General features: G+C 38.3%; 1 protein-coding gene across 5 annotated transcripts in view; it reads right to left on the bottom strand.

Annotated features, from left to right (window-relative positions):
- asap2a (ArfGAP with SH3 domain, ankyrin repeat and PH domain 2a) overlaps positions 1-22,284 on the bottom strand; it is a 73,941-nt gene that overhangs the window by 25,091 nt on the left and 26,566 nt on the right. For all 5 annotated transcript variants that reach the window (XM_047821499.1, XM_047821500.1, XM_027172525.2 and 2 more), the window contains exons 2-5: positions 20,151-20,223; positions 6,528-6,673; positions 5,331-5,405; positions 1,407-1,456 (exon numbers count right to left, since the gene is read on the bottom strand). In XM_047821499.1, the coding sequence (XP_047677455.1) occupies positions 1,407-1,456; positions 5,331-5,405; positions 6,528-6,673; positions 20,151-20,223 (344 nt within the window). The remainder of the gene's footprint in view (positions 1-1,406; positions 1,457-5,330; positions 5,406-6,527; positions 6,674-20,150; positions 20,224-22,284) is intronic.

Below are 22,284 nucleotides of genomic sequence, written 5' to 3'. Positions count from 1 at the left end.
GAGACCATTTGTTCGCTGTTCACGATGAGTTGCAGTAGCAAAACATATTCATAAGCAGTAAAAGTTCATTAAATTCATCTGATTCAAATAATAAATAAACAAACAAACAAACAAACAAACAAATAAATAAATAAATAAAAGCTTGTGATATAGATTATGCCATGACCAATTGTCAATAATAAATACTGTAGCTTCTGTCCTGTTATACAGTTATTGAATTAAGCCCACTTATGAGCTGCATATTTGATTAGTTTATTGAAATGCTGAAGACTTTTAAGAAGAAAAATGTCTCTGTTTAGAAATTTTTAGCAAATAATAACAACTAACTGCTTAATTAGCTTAATAAGAATTTGAAAATAACCCTTAGCTGAAGACCTAACTGGGATGTTTGTATAAACCCAGTTTCTGCTTCTTTAATCAATTTATTTATCCGTTCTGGCCAATCTGATATTTTTTCAGTCATGTTATTCAGGCTTGCTGTCTTTTAAACCTGTCTCATCTGTGTTACAGTGCTCACATGGGCACGTTTAGGATTCTGCCATTCATTAGTCAGACATCTGTTCACAATACTCTATTACTTCTAACCTTTCAGACTGCTCAAAAAGCACATCTGCTATTGTTAAACACAGTAACCGGCAGCTCTCTTATAGCTCAGGGATTAGAACCGAGTCAAACCGTAAGCGCTGATGGTGATGAGAATGTGCTTGCAAATCAGCAGTGCACCGAGGAACATTTAAACTCCATTATTTCATCCAGTATAATCTGGAAAGTCAATAATGAGCAAATAAAAGGAGTTTTAGAGAAACCCCAAGGACAATGAGAGCTGATGGGACCAGGAAAGGGATCTCATGAAGCTCTCTCAGAACTCTGCAAAAATGAAGCAACTGATGACAGGAAATGATAATGAACTTGAACCGAATGGCACATAAACAGCCACCCTGACTGCCAAAAATGGACGGTATAGGGGGAAAAAAAAAAACATTACCCTTTCAGTAAAGAATGTCCTTTGCTGCTTGGAAAATATATGAAAGCTATCACAAATCTCATACATTAAAGAACACATTTAGAGTGATAGTCAGAAAGAGAAGTGGTGATGCGGAGATGAGACTAACAGTGCATTATTGTTAAGTGCTGGAGAGTGACTTTAAGGAAGTAAAGTAGGATTTAGTGATCATTAAAATAGAGAAAACACTGAAACTAATTGTCACATTGTGCATCTTTTTATTAGCTAATCTTAGCTATGCTGTAAAATGTACGAATAAACGTTTAAGCAATTATTTTGAGTACATGAAGGTCAAATGCAATAATTAACCTCTACGTGAAAATGGGAAGTAGGAACACATATACTGATTATTTATTCATTTTTCAGTTCACTCAGTAGCAAAAAAAAAGTTCAAACGGCTTACACTTTGGTCTCGTAGTCCTTCCAGGCCTTATCGAATGGCTTTTTCAGGTCCTACAATGGACAAAATAGAAACATGGAATGAACATTAAACAGGTTTACATTGGCAGAAAATTTTACAACCCTAATTACTGACGTATAGTGTGATGTAGAAATAAGGAAAAATGACAAAAATAGAGCACATTGCACTAGCAGACTAATAAACAGGACTTGGTGTTTGACGTGCTACGCGATATAACGTACATACACAATAACGTCACGGTTATAAAGAAAACACTTGCAGCTCTAATATTATTGCTTCAAGTGGAAATGTTGGAACTGATTCGAAACTAATCTTTTTTTATGGCTCTATAAAAATCTGACCATGCTGCCCAGATTGCATAGAAGGGTGTGGTTACTGACTGAACATCATTAAATAAACACTGTACAATGATCTGATGTTATATAAGCATCCAGATGTTCGGTAAACCCGACAGTGTACAAGCATAATACATTTCAGTACATAGCACAAGTAAGAAAACATGAACCTGCTCTCATGTACAAGCAACAGTACACAGAGAGCCCAGTAAGAACTGCTAAAGAGTCACTAAAAATTACATTCATTACTTTATAGAGGAGATATAATCGAATACCTTATAGCTTTTGTTGGGTGTGTGTTTTGCTTTCCTAATTTGGCCATGTACTAAAACATAACTTAATGTCTTAATGCTCAGTTCAAGCTATATTAAACATTCTATTAGACTATTCTATATAGACTATTTTTTATGTCACTCTCTGACACTCAGGATGAAATATTAATGATTTAGAATGCGGTTTGTTTGATAAAAAGTTATACAAAAAAAATCTCAAAATAGTGTTTTTTTATTTCTGCTCATTTCCACAAAGGGTGAAAATAATTGAAAATTGTATATAGGTTATATGGATAATATGCTTGATAGACCATCTGTATAAGCCACATCGACACCGATGAGATTCTCATGATCTGAGTCACAGAGTTATCATAAGAACTCTGTGGGAACTCTAAAACTCTAGAGACGAGAGAGGTTAGCTAATGCCTGCATGGGTGAGCTTCACGAGTCAGTGAGTCTCAACAGAGAGGCTTCCTGTAGTAGTAGATCTCCATCTGAGAGCATCCAAAAATGGAAGAGCGCAAATGGTTTTCTTGTAAATGTCCGCATGACTGGAGGCCAAGCACAGGATTAACTGCAAACACACAAGTGTGTGACAATAGAGATCTAGAGTGGAATAATGGGATTTGGCGATTAGGGTATGACATCAGCACCATAGTGCTGCTCTGGCATATGCATTCCCAGATACGAGTTACTTTCACAGGAAAAATACCATTCATGATTCTTTGAACATGCTAATGTAACAGTGTCCTACTAATAAGCGTTATATACCAATAAATAAATATATGTTCATTTATTTACATTTTAAATCATCTTCACAAGGAGCAACAGTTAAAATTCACGCTTATTTAGCCTCAGCATTACTGTTTGGCTGCAGCGACTGGAGTGTGAACAATACGTACATGGTTAATGGTTCGTGTGACAGCTCACATCTAGCCCTATAATCTCAATCCATTAGTGCATGTCTCCATCTTAGAGCAAAATCAGCATGCCTTCAGGGAATGTTAAAACCTGGTTGTATTACAAACATGTATAAACCTCTGGGGAAAACAAACACTCTATAAACCTCCTTTAAAATCAAACACTCTGTAAAGCTACTTAAAGTCAAACACACTATAAAGCCCTATTAAAATAAAACACTCTATAAAGCCCCATGAAAACAAACACACTATAAAGCTCCTTTCAACTCCAGCACTCTGTAAAGCTACTTACTAATCAAACACACTTACAACCTGGTTAAATACAAACACTATCAAGTCAGGTTAGATACAAACAATATAAAGTCAGGTAAGATACAAACACTATAAAGTCAGGTTAGATACAAACACTATAAAGTCAGTTTAGATACAAACACTATAAAGTCAGGTTAAATACAAACACTATAAAGTCAGGTTAAATACAAACACTATCAAGTCAGGTTAAATAAAACACACCATAAAGTCAGTTTAAATACAAACACTATAAAATCAGGTTAAATACAAACACTATAAAGTCAGGTAAAATAAAACACACCATAAAGTCAGGTTAAATACAAACACTATAAAGTCAGGATAAATACAAATGCTATAAAGTCAGGTTAGATACAAACACTATAAAGTCAGGTTAAATACAAACACTATAAAGTCAGGTTAGATACAAACACTATAAAGTCAGGTTAAATACAAACACTATAAAGTAAGGTTAGATACAAACACTATAAAGTCAGGTTAGATACAACACTATAAATTCAGGTTAAATACAAACACTTGCCTTGTTAAAGGTTGAAGCAATCATTGATTAAACTATATTGATGCGGTACACTCTTAGGGCTTTAAGGTCTTACAGACTGATAATGGTTTAAGAGTTTAGACTAAGGTCTGGGCCAACAATCTAACACTTGAGCAATGCGTTAAAAAGCAACTTGGGCTCAGCCTAGTCATGAACCATCAGATAAAAACTGCCATTTGTGTGTTTAAGTGATGTTTACAATACATTAACCACCTAACGGAAAATGCTACAAAGTGAAAGGCTAATCTCATCTGATGGAGCAGATTTTTTCCACTCTTTTTCTCACTTTAGAAAAATGTGTCAATGTGGTAGTGAAAATTCTTGAGTATTTATTTCAACTTCAAGAGCTTTATAGTGTGTTTGACTTTAAGTAGCTTTACAGAGTGTTTGATTTTTAAAGGAGGTTTATAGAGTGTTTGTTTTCCCCAGAGGTTTATACATGTTTGTAATACAACCAGGTTTTAACATTCCCTGAAGGCATGCTGATTTTGCTCTAAGATGGAGAGGATTTTTTTTTTTTTAAAGCAAAGTGTAAAAGAGTCCCAGTGTTTTAAGCCTGGACTTTATCCCAATTAGAGCCTATCTAGGAGTGCCTAACAACTTTAGTTACACATTTATGAAAGAGCATCTCCATGAGAGTGTTTCGCACTCCTCAGCTCTGGGCCCCTTCACCACATGGAACAAAGAGAGAGAGAGAGAGAGAGTGAGAGACGAAAGGCGAAAAGCAGAGTCTCCAGGGAGACGAGACAGAAGCAATGAGAAGCGGACTCATTAGGAGCAAATCGCATCATGCTTCATGTAGGAGCTAAAGATTCACAGTCACATGGTGCCAGGGAGGATCAGGAGATCAGGACAGATTTTAATATGTCCTAATCACACCCATCTGTCCATCTGCTCTCTCACATATAAACTCAGCATGTCACTCACAACTGACTCGATCAGATGTATTTAACTTATGGGCCCCCTGCCTTCACTAATTGTGTCAATTACTATTATGAAATACTTTGGTTCACATTTAATAAGCTGAAGAGCACAGACTGGAAAATTCTTAGCTCCCCACATGAAAAGAAAGTAATAAGAAAGCTGCTGTTTTAGACTTTATTCAGGGAGGAAATGTGCTAACTTTGGAGACCTGAACCTATATTTCGGATGAGAATGTATGCATTCCTTATCCAGATAACAGACTTTAAGTCTCTCTGGTTTCTACGGGAGTCCAGTACACTGCTTTGTTCTCTGAAATTTTATTGCCACCATCCAAAACACCATATAATTACATAAAACATCCTAAGTTTAACATTTATTGTTTATTGCATGCGAATTACATGTGCAATTTGAGCCATTTTACAGAGATCTGGGATGTTTAGTAGTTTCTCCCTTTATTACAGATTACTACCGTATTTCATGCTACACGTTTACTGTATTGTATATTCAAACTAAAGGCAAACTAAAGCTTCACCGAATGTTGTAATGATACAGGTTAGACATCTCAACACAACAAAATGCACCAAATAAACCTCAACTTAAATACTTACCCCTTTCACCCCTTTCAGATCGCCCTTCAGCAGACTGTCCAGTGGAAACGTGATGATGTTATTCATGTTCTGAAACTGGAGCAAGAGCCAGCGTTTAATAAGATTTCTAAGAATTCCCTGCTGTAGTAGTGATTGTAATCATGTAGAGAGGCACAGAACCCTTACATTAGAACCGCATTCATTACATTAACATTCTCATTAGCATCTGAAAAGAATTCATCTTGAATACAATTTCGGTATTCTGTACTGCTTGGCAAGCTCGGATGTGTTCGGTAAGCATATACGGACCATCCGTTTAATCCGCTTTTTGGTAAAGGAAACTAATCTAAATGTATGTGTCCGAAAAAAACCTTAGAGATAGGGACAGACGAATGTATTCACTATATATACACAATACAGTTATGTTTATTCTGGTTATCTGTGAGCCATGCAATTATCGTACAAAAACATTGCGAGCTTGACCTTCTAACAAACACAACGGAGCACATGAGCTCACATTTTACACGCCTCACAGATCACTTGCAGTATATGGCACAAATTAATGTCTTTCATGTCAGGTCTGGAAACGCTTTCAGTGATAAAGGTTCGACTTAACACATCGGCCAGCGTATCAAACTAGAAACATTCGGAACATGACGAAAGAATACGCTTATTATTTATTACTACAGAAATTAAACTGTGGTATGAGTTAATGTTTTGTCATAATGGCGGGAAAAAATACTAAATTGACTGATGTCTAGCTAGAGTATAGATGCTTTTCTAATAATATATTAAATAACGTAACCACCATGTTATTATGGACGTTTAACAGTTTACAAAAATGCAATTAACGAGAGACAGACAGACAGACAGACAGACAGACAAACAGACAGACAGACAGACAGACAGACAGACAGAATTTTGATGATATTGCCTAGTGATCAAAAAAATACTTTTTTATTATTTAATTTTTTTAGAATTTAATGATTGAAATAGTCTTGTTTTGTGGCAGATGTTTTTGGTCATTTTATTAATTTTATAAACATATATTTCTGAAAAGAAGCAATGGGCAATACGATTTATTGCACTGTTAATAAGATAATAAGAAACCCCTGGTACATGTGACGATATTTATGATATTGTCACTTGCTAAGATGCAATTTTTCTAGCATAGCATATATATGCACAACTCCATTAACACACACAAACAGCTCTCACCAGATTCTTGAATAGGGCGGTGAGCTCCTTGGTAAATACAGAGAACTTGAGGAAGGCTGAGCCAAGGTCAGGGTCATCCCGGTACACACAGTTCTCGCCGAACTTCTCCAGAGCTTGAGTGTACTGCTCCTCATTCTCAACATGAGCTGAAAGGAGAGAAGTCAAAACATGACCTGTAATACATTCTGCTGTAAACTTGAGTAAAGGACCAAGACCTATGATCAGCACATGGCCATAATCATTTAAGATATTAGACTCTTTTGCTTCATACTGTGTGATTCCCAAAAAGAGTTGTGTAACAGACTAGGAGATAACATGTTCTTGTTCATATAAATGATGGCGACAGCATGCGGTGACACAGACATGTAGTTATTCAACTGGAAAGCTTTAAAATTTCATTACGCTGGTAAAAAAAAACTAAGCATATGAATAACTTAGCTACACAAGCAGAAGTAGTAATTCATCCCCTATTTCTTTGCAGGTCATGTCCTTTCTTTGTTTCGTCATGATACAAGTGTGATGAGACATTCGAAAGACGTCTACAAAGACGGTAAGATAATAACAGTGACTGACGCCACTGGTACTATTTTAAGCAAAATTTGCTGACACTGCCAGGACGAAATGGTTGTCGTCTACCATTTTTGTTCGTAATGACACAAAATCAGACCATGGAGAGTATTAGATGTTCTAAGAGCAAAAAAACATAACTCATGATGAAAAATCATCCTTTACGACATGACGTTACAAAATATGCTAACTGTTGTAAGGTATCTGAGCAGCCAAAAAGCTGAAAAATATGTTTTTTTTTTAGAGAAAAAAATGACCAGCTCTCAGTGAAACAGATTGCTCTTCTATCTCACTTCCCGTTGTCTCCTTGGTTGGAGCGTTTTTTCCTCTCACTCCTTTTGTGTTAAACCAGACACATGGAATCTGCTTATTATTTCAATCCCTTTATTTCCACTCTGCATGAGATAAGACCAAATGCCTCCGATAGCAGCCAATTTAAACACGTCCAAAAACCCAGAACTTCCCCATGTCCAGTTAAACAGGATTATCATTTCCCTATCTACATCCTTTTGCCCATGTTAACATGAGAGAACATGTGAAAAATGACAAACGAGTGTTTCGTTAATTCCCCCAACAACACCGGAGATCCTCTGGTGTTCGCAATTAGCCTTCTTTTCAGTTTGCCTCTGGGAAAGTGTGTAATACACAAGTCTAAACATGTTGTACAAGTGCATTACAGGCTATATGTGTGTGTCAGTGGGGGTTAGAATCAACATCTGCAGTGTTTAAAAGTCGTGGTATTACGTGTTATGTCTGCTTTTGTGGTCATCGGCTCAACAGTTACTCATATACGTAATGTCCGTCTGAGTTTCTGCAATATTTAAAACAGTGCATCAGACAAAACAGTCACTAAAGAAAAATAAAATTGTGACTATATTTTTAAACACCTTTTAAAATTTCATTATAGTTTAATCAGCTATTGGTGACTAAACAGGGAAAACAACAAGTACTTGTTTGATGAAGCAGTTAAAGTAAGATTGTAAGTTATATAAGTTACGTATATTCCTCTTAAGGTTGATCGAGACCCTATTAGTATCCAGATTTTGCCCTTTCAATTTTTCTGTCCATGTTCATCAATTTCTAAATTAGATTCAAATTATTTACAATTTTACGCCATTTGGCAGACACCAATATATTGCATTTACACAACTGAGCATTTGAGAGTTAAAGGATCCAGAGCTCAAGAAGCAGCTTGATAGAGACTTGAACTCATGACCTTCTGATCAGTAGCCCATTGTGTTAACCACTGAGTTACCACTTCCCTTAATAACAGATTAGCTATCTTGAAATCATTTACTGACAATTAAAAAACAAAAAGTTCGAAAAAAGAGGTTTACAGTGCATTCAAACTATTGCATAGCTGTTGGGTCATTAACTCATTATTAAATTTAACGCCAATATACAACAAAAATTTTGGTGCCAAGTGTTTGATTTCCTTGCTGTGCTCTAGTTCAATAGTTTTTGTACAAACAACTATAAAAAAATTACGGACGAGTCATTTTTAAATTTAGATCAAATGTTTCAGAAGATGATTTTTGTCCATTCAAAATATTTGACGACATAAATATAGATGCACACTAATATTTTTGTGACATACCCATACGATCATGCTAATTTTTTGTGAATTAATTAAATCTAGCCCACAGACAGCGAGTAACAAACCTTTACTGACTGTGAAATAGAGCTCGACAGCTCAGTTACTTACCCGTACTCTACCACCCTGAAATATGGGCACATAGACCAGAATTACTGGCCTCTGATGAATAATACATTAGGCTAAAGTGGAGTTTGTAAAGATCAATGTCAGTTGCGTTCTTTCTTTTTCTCTGAGCCATTGTCTCTGTACTGAGAGGACATAATGAGGCAGGAAATGAGGCAGTAGCGTGCTGTCATTTTGGAGATGGCCCAAAGGAAACAAGAAAGATATACCCAAAACAAAAGAAAAAAAAGGAGTCTTGGCATTACTTCAACAGATGCATGTTTTAATCAGTTTGTTCAGATTCTTGTGAAAAAATCTGTCAAAAAAAGAAAAAATCCTATCACAAGAAAAAATCCTATCACTGAAATGCTGTAAAATATTATTTAAAAATGTCCTAAGTAGTCCTAGCAACAATGGAATGGCAATGTAAAAATGACTACTGCGCCTGCAATGGACACAATGCACCAATACTAGCCAGGAGTCTTCTTAGCATTTAAAAACAAGACTCCAGGAATTCTCCATGATATCTATAACCCAAACGCCAGAGGAGCACGCAGTCACTTCAAGCCTCAGTGCCAGCACATTGAGATTTAACGGCTAAAATTCAAGGCAGCTCATTCACACTAAACATCCACAAAAGACATCATGCCAATGTTATGCTCTGAAAAGGAGAGAAGCTTGAGGGGGTGTGAGAGAGCAAGCGGAGAAGTGTGAAGATTTGCTACCTTCCAAACATCTGCTTCTGCACTGTGACTCATCAGCCTTCAATTCACAGCGAATACACTCAAGTACGAATAACTACTAACAAAACCTGCACTGACTACTGGCAAGGGCCTCAGGGTTTAAAGCTGCTCAGTTCTGAAGCATTTTTAGATATATATATATACACACATATGTATGTATGTATGTGTGGTATGTGTGTGTGTGTGTGTGTGTGTGTGTGTGTGTGTGTGTGTGTGTGTGTGTGTGTGTGTGTGTGTGTGTGTATATGTATGTATGTATATATGTATGTATGTATGTGTGGTTTGTGTGTGTGTGTGTGTGTGTGTGTGTGTGTGTGTGGGTGTATATTATATATATATAAAGAATTCCTAGCAATTTTAGAATGACTGTCTCGGTAAAGTAGGTATGAATTTCAATTTATCCGCATTGTCTGACATTCACAGTTGGAAACTTCAGAAGACACTTCCTTGGTTTAAAAAAAAAAGTACCTAATGTTGTGACAATAATTCTCCAAGCTCAGCAGTGTGTACAGAGTCCACAGTGGCTCTGTTTGGACTGGAAACATTTTCTTCCTGTCTGCCGGTGTGCCTGTCCGCATGTCTCAGTGTGCCTGTCTGCATGTCTGTCAGTGTGCCTGTCTGCCTGCCTGTCAGTGTGCCTGTCTGCATGTCTGTCAGTGTGCCTGTCTGCCTGTTGGTGTGCCTGTCTGCCTGCCTGTCTGCATGTCGGTCAGTGTGCCTGTCTGCCTGTTGGTGTGCCTGTCTGCCTGCCTGTCAGTGTGCCTGTCTGCCTGTTGGTGTGCCTGTCTGCCTGTTGGTGTGCCTGTCTGCCTGCCTGTCAGTGTGCCTGTCTGCATGTCGGTCAGTGTGCCTGTCTGCCTGTTGGTGTGCCTGTCTGCCTGTCAGTGTGCCTGTCTGCATGTCGGTCAGTGTGCCTGTCTGCCTGTTGGTGTGCCTGTCTGCCTGTTGGTGTGCCTGTCTGCCTGTCAGTGTGCCTGTCTGCATGTCGGTCAGTGTGCCTGTCTGCCTGTTGGTGTGCCTGTCTGCCTGTTGGTGTGCCTGTCTGCCTGCCTGTCAGTGTGCCTGTCTGCATGTCGGTCAGTGTGTCTGTCTGCATGTCTGTCAGTGTGCCTGTCTGCCTGTTGGTGTGCCTGTCTGCCTGCCTGTCAGTGTGCCTGTCTGCATGTCGGTCAGTGTGTCTGTCTGCATGTCTGTCAGTGTGCCTGTCTGCCTGTTGGTGTGCCTGTCTGCCTGCCTGTCAGTGTGCCTGTCCGCATGTCTCAGTGTGCCTGTCTGCATGTCTGTCAGTGTGCCTGCCTGCCTGTTGGTGTGTCTGTCTGTCAGTGTGCCTGTCTGCATGTCGGTCAGTGTGCCTGTCTGCATGTCGGTCAGTGTGCCTGTCTGCCTGCCTGTTGGTGTGCCTGTCTGCATGTCTGTCAGTGTGCCTGTCTGCCTGCCTGTCGGTGTGCCTGTCTGCCTGCCTGTTGGTGTGCCTGTCTGCCTGCCTGTTGGTGTGCCTGTCTGCCTGCCTGTCGGTTTGCATGTCTGTCGGTCTGCCTGTCTGCATGTCTGCCTGTCTGCCGGTCTGCGGGCCTGTCTGTGGGCCTGTCTGTGAGCCTGTCTGTCTGCATGTCTGTCACACACACAGAGACACACACACACAGACACACACATTATCCCTGACTCTCTCCCTGACTCACTCAGCACCTGGTGAGATTTTTTTTGCTATTTTGTTGCACTAAAGTTAAACCTTACCTGCTCATCCGTGACTGTAAACTGCTGAGCACCGAAAACAGTTCTCTCATTTCAGTTAAGCCAGCCAAATGTTTATGATTTAGCATTGCATCTCAAAGAACTGACAAATAGTTTTATCTTCTGCTATATGTGCATTTCTTCGCCAGTCACTTAAAAAGACCCCCACTGAACACTGCAACTTAGCTCAGCGACATCCATAATGTTAATAATGTTTGGGTTAAATGTGTAAGCACTAACCCAAGACAAATTATACATATATTTCTCAGGAGTTCTGTTTAAAACAAACAAGAACTCACACTCACATACATTGAGTTTAGACAGGACAATGGACTTTGGATGATTATTCTATATTATGACGTGTTTTTCAAACAACGAGAAAAGGAAAATGTGGTCAGTCAGATTTTATGAAAAAATATTACATATAGTTTGCATAAAAATATTACGTATTACAAAAGCAAATATTACTTTTGCTTATACTAAACTTCATTTAAACATCCTTCTGATGACTAATTTGAATGATGTACTGTACAGTGAACGTGATTGCATAATGTTAACGGAAACCAGTTACTTTGTGAAATCTCATGAGGATGTTGGAGCTGATGGAAACCAGAACTATAGTAATAAATGAAGGGGTTTAAAGCACTCACGGTAGAAAATATTCTAGTGGTAACTTGTTTGTTGCAAAACACCAACACTGTTGGTTTGATTCTCAGCTCAGATATGCAAAAATGAATTGTGTTAAAGTTACTCAATTCAACCACTTGGAACGACATACATATTTAAATGAAGCTTTATTTTATGTAAAGAATTTTTTTTTTAAATATCTAAAATCAAATACATACATGCAAGACATACATACATCTTCAACAAACAAAACTGATCCCTCACTGGACAACGTACCTCTTAATATAATCTGCAAAATGACTTAAAACTGACATATTCAGGACTATCGTGGGAGCCTAAAAATTCAGAGTTCAGATAGGAGCTTGAAACTTATCCGTGTTTAATTATGTCATAGTAGATAGACGTACTTCCTTGGCTCAGATACAGACTCACTCACCTGGTCATATGTATACACATGTACAATCACACAGTTTTAAAGATAGATATTTTACAACTCATATTAAGGATATTTGTACATGTAGGTCTTTTGTTAAATGAACCATACTCAGTCCTGTTAAAATGGAACCAAATGGAAACAAGCATTTTCAACTCTGACAACTCTGTTGTCCTTCTGCAGTGATGAGATCTCAAATCACATGTTCACACCTTTACTGTAGTATTATAAAAAAAATATGAATACGTGTAACTCGCTTTAAATGATTTGGCCGAAAAGCTATGATTTTGTGTCATAGAGTTAGTACATGTAGTTCTAACTGTTGCGAGTGGTTTGGGTTAGATAAAAACATGCATACAGTATTAATAACAGTATTATATAGTCGCTAAAATTCCTAGTTAATGCTAGTGCCACAGGCACTCCATTAGCTACAATCATATAGCTACTTCATATTGTCAGACCAGATGACTCCATGGAAAGCCATAAGTGTGACTTTTTGTTCAACTTTGTCTTTGGTCCATAATTTAATCATGGCCAGTTCCCACCTATCAGGCATTTCTCCTGTATCGCAAGCCAACTACCAACCAAGCAGGGCAAAAGCTATCAATTGGTCCTCAACTTTTTGAACCACTGCTCAAGCAACAGGAGCTCACAGAAGCCCATGTCCAGTGACTGGGAATGATTGATGGGGAAGAGAGAGTATTCCACCTCTCCCTTCCTCCCTCCCCGAGAGCGCAGCCAATTTTGCTCTCTTAGAGTCCTGGTCATACTGTGACTGTCTATGGCATCATCAGGATTCAAACTTGTGATCTCGGGATGATGTGGTACTCTTGCAATTCTGTTGCACCACTCGGGAGCTTTTTTTTCCTGAGTTGTTTTTGTGTTAGGTGACAATACAAGAGCTATGCACGTTCATAACACTTTTTTTAAAGCAATATGTGAAGCAGCCTGACACAACTTTGTTTTCACAATGCACCAAACAAGTGGACTACAAAATGTGTCACTTATACAAGCCTGCGTTCTTTTTTGTATTCTCAGATGCACAAAAAATACTCATGGGGCACTTGAAGCACAAAAACGTCATAAAAATATTCATTCATAGCAATTAATTTCTTAGTTATTTCCCACTGTCTAGAATTCTATCACAATCTCTGACACATACAACTAATAGAGCGAATGGCTAAAATTTCTCCTCAGCGAACGGGGGGAGGGGCGACATTGTCAGTAACGTACGCACTACACCTGTCCTCACTGCACCTGGAGACAGACGTAAAACAAACAGCCGTGTCATTCAGCCATTATTTCAAAATCCCTCAGCGTTTCTATAAACAAAAATAAAACACACACTTGGGGAGATCTAAGTGAGAGAGAAAAATGCAATTTATTCAGGATGTAGGATAAAAGGGTGTGTAATCATGTAGTTTTGCTGAGTCATGCTGTCAATATTCCCCTCTGTGGCTACATTTCCCTATAGCTTGTACAGCTCTCTACACCTGACTACTAATCACACTTATGCTTTCTAGCTCGAGCTAGGATCTCAAATTTAAGTTTTTATGCGAGTTTTTACCCAGAAGTCTGAGTGTGCAGCTTCAACTGAGACACAGTCATCTGTAATTGAAAGAAGTCCCAGCTAGTGCTGTACGATGACAGCTCACACAGCAGGCAGGCATCTTCAGCACACCTCAGGTTCGCTACAAACAAGGACAATGCATGCTCCAGTTCTGTCAGTCTCTCTCTCTCTCTCTCTCTCTCTCTCTCTCTCTCTCTCTCTCTCTCTCTCTCTCTCGCTCTGCCGGTCTCTCCATTTCTTTTTTTGACCCAGCTCTCATTGTTATCAAGTTTTCCATCCAGACTTGTATGCAGAGTTTAAAAAATGGCAATAAACAAACCATGAGTCTGAAATTTGAAAAAGTGGTATGGGTGTTTTTATGCTTGGCTGATGTGGAAGTCAAAATTAGTCTATCCATAATGACAAAATAAGAAAAAAAAGGTGATGGGGATGGGTTTTCAAATGTTTAAACATTTGAGGAAATGCTAGTGTTGTTCGGAGAGACAAACTATTCTCTCAAACTTTACTGTGACTCTGACATGGATGGATGGATGGATGGATGGACGGATGGATGGATGGAAAACAGCTTTGCACTTTGGATATTGTAGTATTTTAAAAGTAATTGATAAATAAATTCATTCTGCTTATCTTTCACCCTTTTATAATTTAATATAGGCACAACACCTTCCTCGTCTGTGTGCCAGATAAAGCACTTGTTATTCACTGCAGTTAGAACAGCCTCTGCATACTCAAAAACATTATGGAGTGTAAAAACTGTTTTTCCCACCTTTAACCCATGTGTCTTGCACTCCCAACAAAAAAATGGAATTTTTCGAAACTACATATCCAGTTTTCAAGTGCATGGTTTTAAGTCCTGATCTCAGAGTTATTTTTTAACTGCACCCAGAACACCTATGAAAACATGTTAACCAGGTATGGAGCTCATTATTTCATTTAAAAACACGTGCGTCAGAGCAGCGGAATACAGAAAAAGAATGCAGCGCAGGTTCTCCAGCACATCCAGAAATGGTGAAACAATGACTAAGAGCAAGAGCATGTTTATCAAATTCTTGGCAGGGTTAGATTTGCTGCCTGAGAAAAGTGCCTTACAAAACACCAATCAGCCTGAAAGAATATAACAAAAGCCTTGATTGAATAACCCTTAGCTAGCTGACCGAGTGTGCATTCAGGTACAAGACCAGTCTCCTACTGAGTTCAGAATCTACACCCCCACTTCAGTCCCAAAGCGACACTTTTCTCTAAAGACATTGAGTCACAGCTTTGTACTCCTCCGAGTTAAGCTTTTCAGTTTCACGTAAAACAGTCACAAGCTGTTCCTAATTCACCAAAACAAAATGAAGCACTTAACCCATCCAATCTAATATAGTGCATTTAAAGTCTGCAGAAAGCAAGTGTGCTCTGTTGTACACAACTACGTTTATTACTCTACCCTAAACATGAATTCTTTTTCAATTCAAATCAAATGTATTTGTATAGTGCTTTTAACAATGGACATATGAAGATTACTATAATACAAAAAATCAAGATTAATATTAGTCTAATATTAGTTTTAACTGTTTGTATTTACCCACAATGATCAAGCCTGAGGTGACTCTTCCACTTCATTTGGAAAAACAAATGTAGTCTATATATTTCCTGTTTTTATTCAAATTTGGAACATTTGTGTATGGAAACGTAAACTGAAACATTTAGAGATTTACATCGCCTAAACACTGAAAAAGTGGAAAAGTCGATGTCAATAAAAAAAAAATACTGAGCAATAAACACATAGTGAGAACCGTTTAATTATTAAAGAAAAAATAATAATAATGGTAGTAAATATGTGTTTCAGTGTACATGACAGCATGTGTTTGGCTGAGGCTCTTGGACTAAAATGTTTGCCTCGCTGACTTAACAGCACTGGGGTAATAATGGAAAAGTGCAATGGTTTCCATTTTCTTTAGCCAGCATTTTTTGAAATACTATTAAAATGATCAAAATGTGGATGGAATCACATTATGTGAGAAGCCTGAAGAATGAAAAAGAGAAGTATTTTGATGCAGAATTAGAAATATTCTCATACACGGACTGCATCTACTCTATTATATGCTAAGTTGGGTGCTATTTTGTGCCATGAATTTTATGCTAATAATGCACGTTTAGAGACACTTAGAGAAACCGGATATTAAGGTCGAGCTACAAATATAAGAGGTAATACACCACTGGTGCTGTCTCCTCCTCCTCCTCCTCCTCCTGCTTTTCATCCTTTACAAAGCTATGCACTATGTCCTGTGTGTTACAAGGTGACCGCACCATTAAATTATACACAAAATGCAAGCTAGCATATATCACAATTGAGCCATTTCAATTCTGTCCATTGTTTATCTCTGTACCAAACCCATATGATCCTGTTCAACCCCCAACCGTTCTATGAAATGCCAAAGTCATCAGTCTTGTATCTTTTAGTAATCTAATAATGGCTGGAGTAGACTGAAGCTTTTGTACAGGGTCGTAAATAATTATGTAGTGTTATCTAAGGCCAAGAGTAAACTACAGCATTTGAACGCCAATAGGCTCATTAATCAGCATAAAACAAAGAGGCTAATAACTCATAAAATCCTCAGAGTTATCTAATGGAAGTGTGGACAACAACAATTCATTATCTGTCAAAGCTAGTTCATGGGTCACTGCTCTGTTTACGTACGGTTGGTTGTAGTAGTGGTTTTACATTACCTTTATAGAATGGGGTTTTCAGCTGTTTTTATGCAAATATGCATTTGAATGTGCTCCACTCAAGCCAGCATCAGAGTACATGGACTTCAACAAACACTAACCTTAAAGGCCTGTGTCTATCTAAAGCATAATACATAAACTTTAGAGATGTTTTTTTTTTCTGAGCACACTAAGGGATGTGGTAAAGCTACCCAAAAACCCAGTAGAGCAGTAGACGCTCAGTGGTTAAGTTGCTGGAATACTGACCAGAAGGATATGAGGTCAAATCCCAGCACCACCAAGATGCCACAAGTGATTCAATTCAGTGTTTCACTTCAGTTGAATGGCTTTCTGTGTTGGAATGGCAATACTCAAAACAGAATCTTTTAGCAGTGATATATCCTTCTAATTGATCTTATTTTGAATTATTTCAAAATCTGTCATCGTCTACGATCCAGACAGCTGGATTAAGGCCAAAAAGGCTTTTAAAACCAGTTATTAGAAGCTTATTATTGAATTAAAAAAATGATCATATCCTTGTGTGTGCTAGTATTTTATAATTGGTGCTACAACAATGCCAATACATAAGGCTGTAAATGCTGTGATGTTGTAGATCAGTAAAATTCAAATGCAGGTGTGGGTTGGGTGCCACATTAATTTTAGCACCAGCCCTTGGCCTATGCATTTGCTTAATCAAACGAGGCTTTTGTACTCCTCTACAGACAAGAAAGCAGTTGTGGGAACTCCGTTTGTGGCGTAAATAAGGGTTTCACACACACACACACACACACACACACACACACACACACACACACACACACACACACACACACACACACACACACACACACACACACACACACACACACACACACACACACACACACACACACACACACACACACACACCCCAACAGAAGGTGTGTCTTGGCACAGCTGTCCTTCTCTATGGAACACAACTGTGGAGCCTGAACAGTGTTTGCAGTGTTCCTAAAAAGCCCAGCTCAGCAGTGTAGCAGTGTGAGGCTCCAGCTCTGTGTGTACGTGTTTTGTAAAGTGTTCCCCAATACATTTCACATAAAAGGAACTATCAGAGCTAGCAGAACACGCCAGGGCAGAATAATACACACACTCAAACACACACATATCAGGATTGACAGTCCACACCACAGGACACCGTTCACATGTCTCACTATGGGGATGGCCTCACCAAATTCAGGCTTGAGTACTCAAGTATAATTAAACGTTTTAAAGCTTTGTCAACACTATAAGGTTGCAAGGTTTGGATTTGTGTGCAAGCAGAGAAACGCTGTGAAGGATGACTACCCCGATTCTCTCCAACTCAGCTCTTAACACATCCAAATCAGCATTTGTGTTATCTAATCTACAGCAGTTTAGAGGCTCGACAAGGCATGTGTGAGGCTACGGCTTAATCCACGATCTGTCAAAGCCAGTTCAGCTCCTTTTCCCTTCAGCTGCAGGATTATGAAGTCTTCATTACTGTTTCCATCCACCTGTTGTTTTTTCCTCAAATACTAAATCCATGGAATACCACATAAAGCATTATATAATGGAAAAATACAAAGGAAAATATCTGCGTTTTTATGTATTGATGAAGAACAGGTGCAATTCTTTTTTTCCTTATCTTCTTGACAGCCAATCTGTAGAGGCCAACAGCTGTGTCTTGTCTTCTGTCACCCTCCTTTATGACAGCAGTGCCAAGAAAAGAGCAGTTAAGCAGTTTAACTTTACTAATTTACTGCATTGTTCCTATTTGATCTGTATTAATAGAGGGATTGGCAAGTCAAATTCTTTGTAAGTGAAATCTGACCTGGCTGATAAAAATCTTGGGTTTGGATGGTGCTCCATGGATTAATTCAGAATGCTGTGACTTCTTTAGATGATTCCCCTTCAGACTTGATAGCAAGACATCAGTTGCATCAGTTCCTTCACCGACCTCTCCCAAATTCACTTCCACAGACTTACTTGATGACGTATTTTTGACAGTTGTTTCGCAGACCGTTTTCGTGTGTGAAAAAGAGGTGTTGTGAAAACAAGCATTGTGTGTGTAAACTGTCAGAGTCGTACATTTTGGAGTTGTATTTGAACAAACACACAAAATCTCGTATCTGTAAACTGTCGTGGCCATAGATTTTGGGATCCAACTCCGCAAAATTAAAATTTACACACAAATGCTTTGAATTACATACGATTATTATTGACAGTGTTTTTATTCCATAGAACACGAGGTGTAAACACGCCGCTGAAATCTATTCAACGTTTCTCAACAATGATCAGGCTTTCATCACTTTCCATGTCACAATAACTGAATTTTATTCTGTACTTCAATTGCACATCATCCTATATTTAATCTGTTAACAATAAGAAAAAAAGGCTTCATTTAAAAGATGTAAAGCAGACAACTGTGTTTATGTTGTTTATTGTTTTGACGGTTTTAAACAGGTCATGGTCCTTTATGGCATAAATCCACAGGATTTCTCCTTGGTGTGTGATCCGGTACCTTCTACCTGGCCAGAGTCAGACCAAAAGTCCAGATACTTTATACTTAACTCATAACACTAAATAAATGTTAATTACGAACAATTACTTCTATGCTACTAATTGTAACCATCCTAGGGATGCACCGATCCGATATTTTGGATCGGTATCAGCGCCGATCCAAGCATTTTGAGTGGGTATCGGCGGTGCGTGACCGATCCAAATTTCTTTGCTAGAAACAAATGAATCTTAATAACTAAACGAGTTGTATACATTCTTTAGTTTTAAATGTAGAAAAGAACACAGGTATCGGATCGGTATCAGCCGATACTGGCAAACTCTGGTATCGGAATCGGATCGGAAGAGAAAAAGTGGTATCGGTACATCCCTAAACCATCCCACTGGTATTTTAGTCACCTTGTTACTTTTTACTGGATGCATTATATCCACAAAGCCCTGTAGCTGTTCACCTTTTTTTGATTTATTGGTTCGTGGCAGATTAAAACTGTAACTTTCCTACATTTTGCTACATGTTTCTGGTTATTATCTTCTACTCCAGTTGTCACTTGTCAATAAAAACAAAGCAGCAAAGTCTTTCAGAATGCTACTGCATTTTGTTGTATATATTTAGATATAGATAAAAAAATTCCCAATACGCACTTCAGCTCCAAACTAAACATATCACACTGAACTATATGAGGAAGCCTAGTGGTTAAGGTGTTGGACTACTGATTGGACGGTTGAGAGGTCCACCAATGTATCACTGCTGAGCCCCTGAGCAAGGCCTTTAACCCTCAATTTCTCAGCTGTATAAAAAAATAAGATCAAATGTAAGTTGCTCTGGATAAGAGTGTCTACCAAATGCCATAAATGTAAAGGTAAAAGTATTCCCACACACAAACAGAACAAAAGAGCATTACCAGCAGTGCACAAAGATGTCAGGAGACACACTGGCAAGCGAGAGCGAGAGAGAGAGAGAGAGAGAGAGAGAGAGAGAGAGAGAGAGAGAGAGAGAGAGAGAGAGAGAGAGAGGTGTTAATGGAAAAGAACTGCAATCACTCACCTAGTCCTGAGGTGTAAATAGCCTTCACTGACTTCTTCATTTTGTAGAGCACACTGCGATCCACATCCAAAGCCTACAGAGAGAGAAAGAAACACATTTAAACATATTTTATAAGTTCACTCCAGGCCTATCTTCCATAAGTAAAATAACTTCAGTTTAATTTCTGTTATTGCAGTATACCTGTACAACACAGTAAACACTGCTTAATATATCATAAGAACTCAGCCTATTTCTATACTTGGTGCTTTAGTGTGAGAAGAGATTTAAAAATCTGTTATGCAAGGGAGACTTAATGTGACCCATGTTAAAGACTCTGATGACCTAACAGTCAGTCTGTCTGTCTGTCTGTCTGTCTTTTCCACGTTCTTATCAAGGCTAGCTTGTTACAAATCACAGACTACAAGATCGTTCAGTTATTTGTGAGCTTGAAAACAAAGAAACAGACAAAGCTCCAATTTCCTATGTGGATAGATAAGTAACTACTTTAAAAGAAGATACAACGCTTTTATTGATATCGCTAATTGTCTTTATACAAAAGCTACCTTTGCAAAATAGTCAGACTGTAGACTCTGACAACAAGAATTCATAGGAGGCCTTAACCTGCTTTGTGAATATGGGTTCTTTCCTGATATTATGCTTCAACAGTAATTCCCAAAATGTACCATTACCAGAGGAATATGCTTCATAGACACCTGGGTTCCCCAAATCCTACTTTAAAAATCATTACGTTATGGTATGGAAACCACACAGTTTAGCTTGAGTTAAGGTAACTACTGAAGTTCAGAATTACAAGTGTAACCAAAATACACACCATGGCCAAATAGTTGAAGGCATTTAACCATAACACTCATATACAACATCCCATGGCAGATTTAGTCCTCCTTAGCTGTTGTAATAAGCTCCATTCTTCTGGAAAGACTTTCTACTAGATTTTGAAACATGGCTGAGGGGATTTGCTTATTCAGCTACAACAGATATAGTCAGTTCAGGTGCTGAGGAGGTCTGTGACTCTGTTCATCCCCAAAGCTGTTCAGTGGGTTGAAATCAGTTTTAATTGGGAAACTATGTCTTCCTTTTTCATGGTGCTCATTTTGTGCACAGCGGCATCATCTTCCTGAAAAATATTTGACCCTTTAGTTCCAGTAAAGTGAACTCTACAGCATTATCTCCACATCATTAAAAATACATTCGAGACAACTGTGTGCTTCTGACTGTGGTATCGATGTGATGGTCAGGTATCCACAGATTTTTTACCATATAACGCATCTGTATCAATAATGAAGGGTGAGAGAAAAATGATTATGAAGATTCCAAAGCGTAAATATTTTTCTCATTGTATGAAAATGAATTGAAATGCACAGAAATAATATAACATTCTTCTCTTTTTCTCAGTGTAAGTTAAGAACAGTGTCGAATGTGTAGCAGTTGCACTAATTCCTCCTTATTCACTTCAACCAACAACAACCTAGATCTGAATCTACAATAGAAAAAGGGGGAGAAATCCGTGTTAGTAAATGATGCCCAAACACCTAGCTGTAATGAGAAGGATCTCATTGTTTCCAATATGCTTAAGGTTATGAATATTATGGTTGAAAATGGCCATTTCCACATACTAGACAATGAATGTATAAAGTGAATGAATGGCTTAAGTGAGTCATAACTGCATGTGGTGTCTAGCTTAAAACACACCAGTGATGCATTACACATAACGTGTGTTTATCAAGACTCTGTTTTTTTTTTGTTTTTGTTTTTTTACCCACAAGAGACTTCAGTTACTCTCAGAAGAATAGAAACACTTAAAATAATGGTAAATATATTTTAGCATGTGGCAATCTTATAGTTTATACCAAATAGAAGCTGTTTTTCTCTGAGTTTTGGATATTGCAGCACAAATGCACCAGTAAATCATTCATGCAAAATGCAGACAAAGCGTCATTCACAAACATCCACTTGGAAGATTAAAACAGTGAGAGAAAGAGAGAGAGAGAGAGAGAGAGAGAGAGAGAGAGAGAGAGAGAGAGAGAGAGAGAGAGAGAGAGAGAGAGAGAGTGTGTGTGTGTGTGTGTGTGTGTGTGTGTGTGTGTGTGTGTGTGTGTGTGTGTGTGTGTGTGTGTGTGTGTGTGTGTGTGTGTGT

Source organism: Tachysurus fulvidraco, chromosome 12 (genome assembly GCF_022655615.1).
Source record: "Tachysurus fulvidraco isolate hzauxx_2018 chromosome 12, HZAU_PFXX_2.0, whole genome shotgun sequence".
NCBI classification, from domain to species: domain Eukaryota; kingdom Metazoa; phylum Chordata; class Actinopteri; order Siluriformes; family Bagridae; genus Tachysurus; species Tachysurus fulvidraco.
Note: the sequence above shows the minus strand (reverse complement) of the source record. Positions and strands in the feature narration are given on the sequence as shown.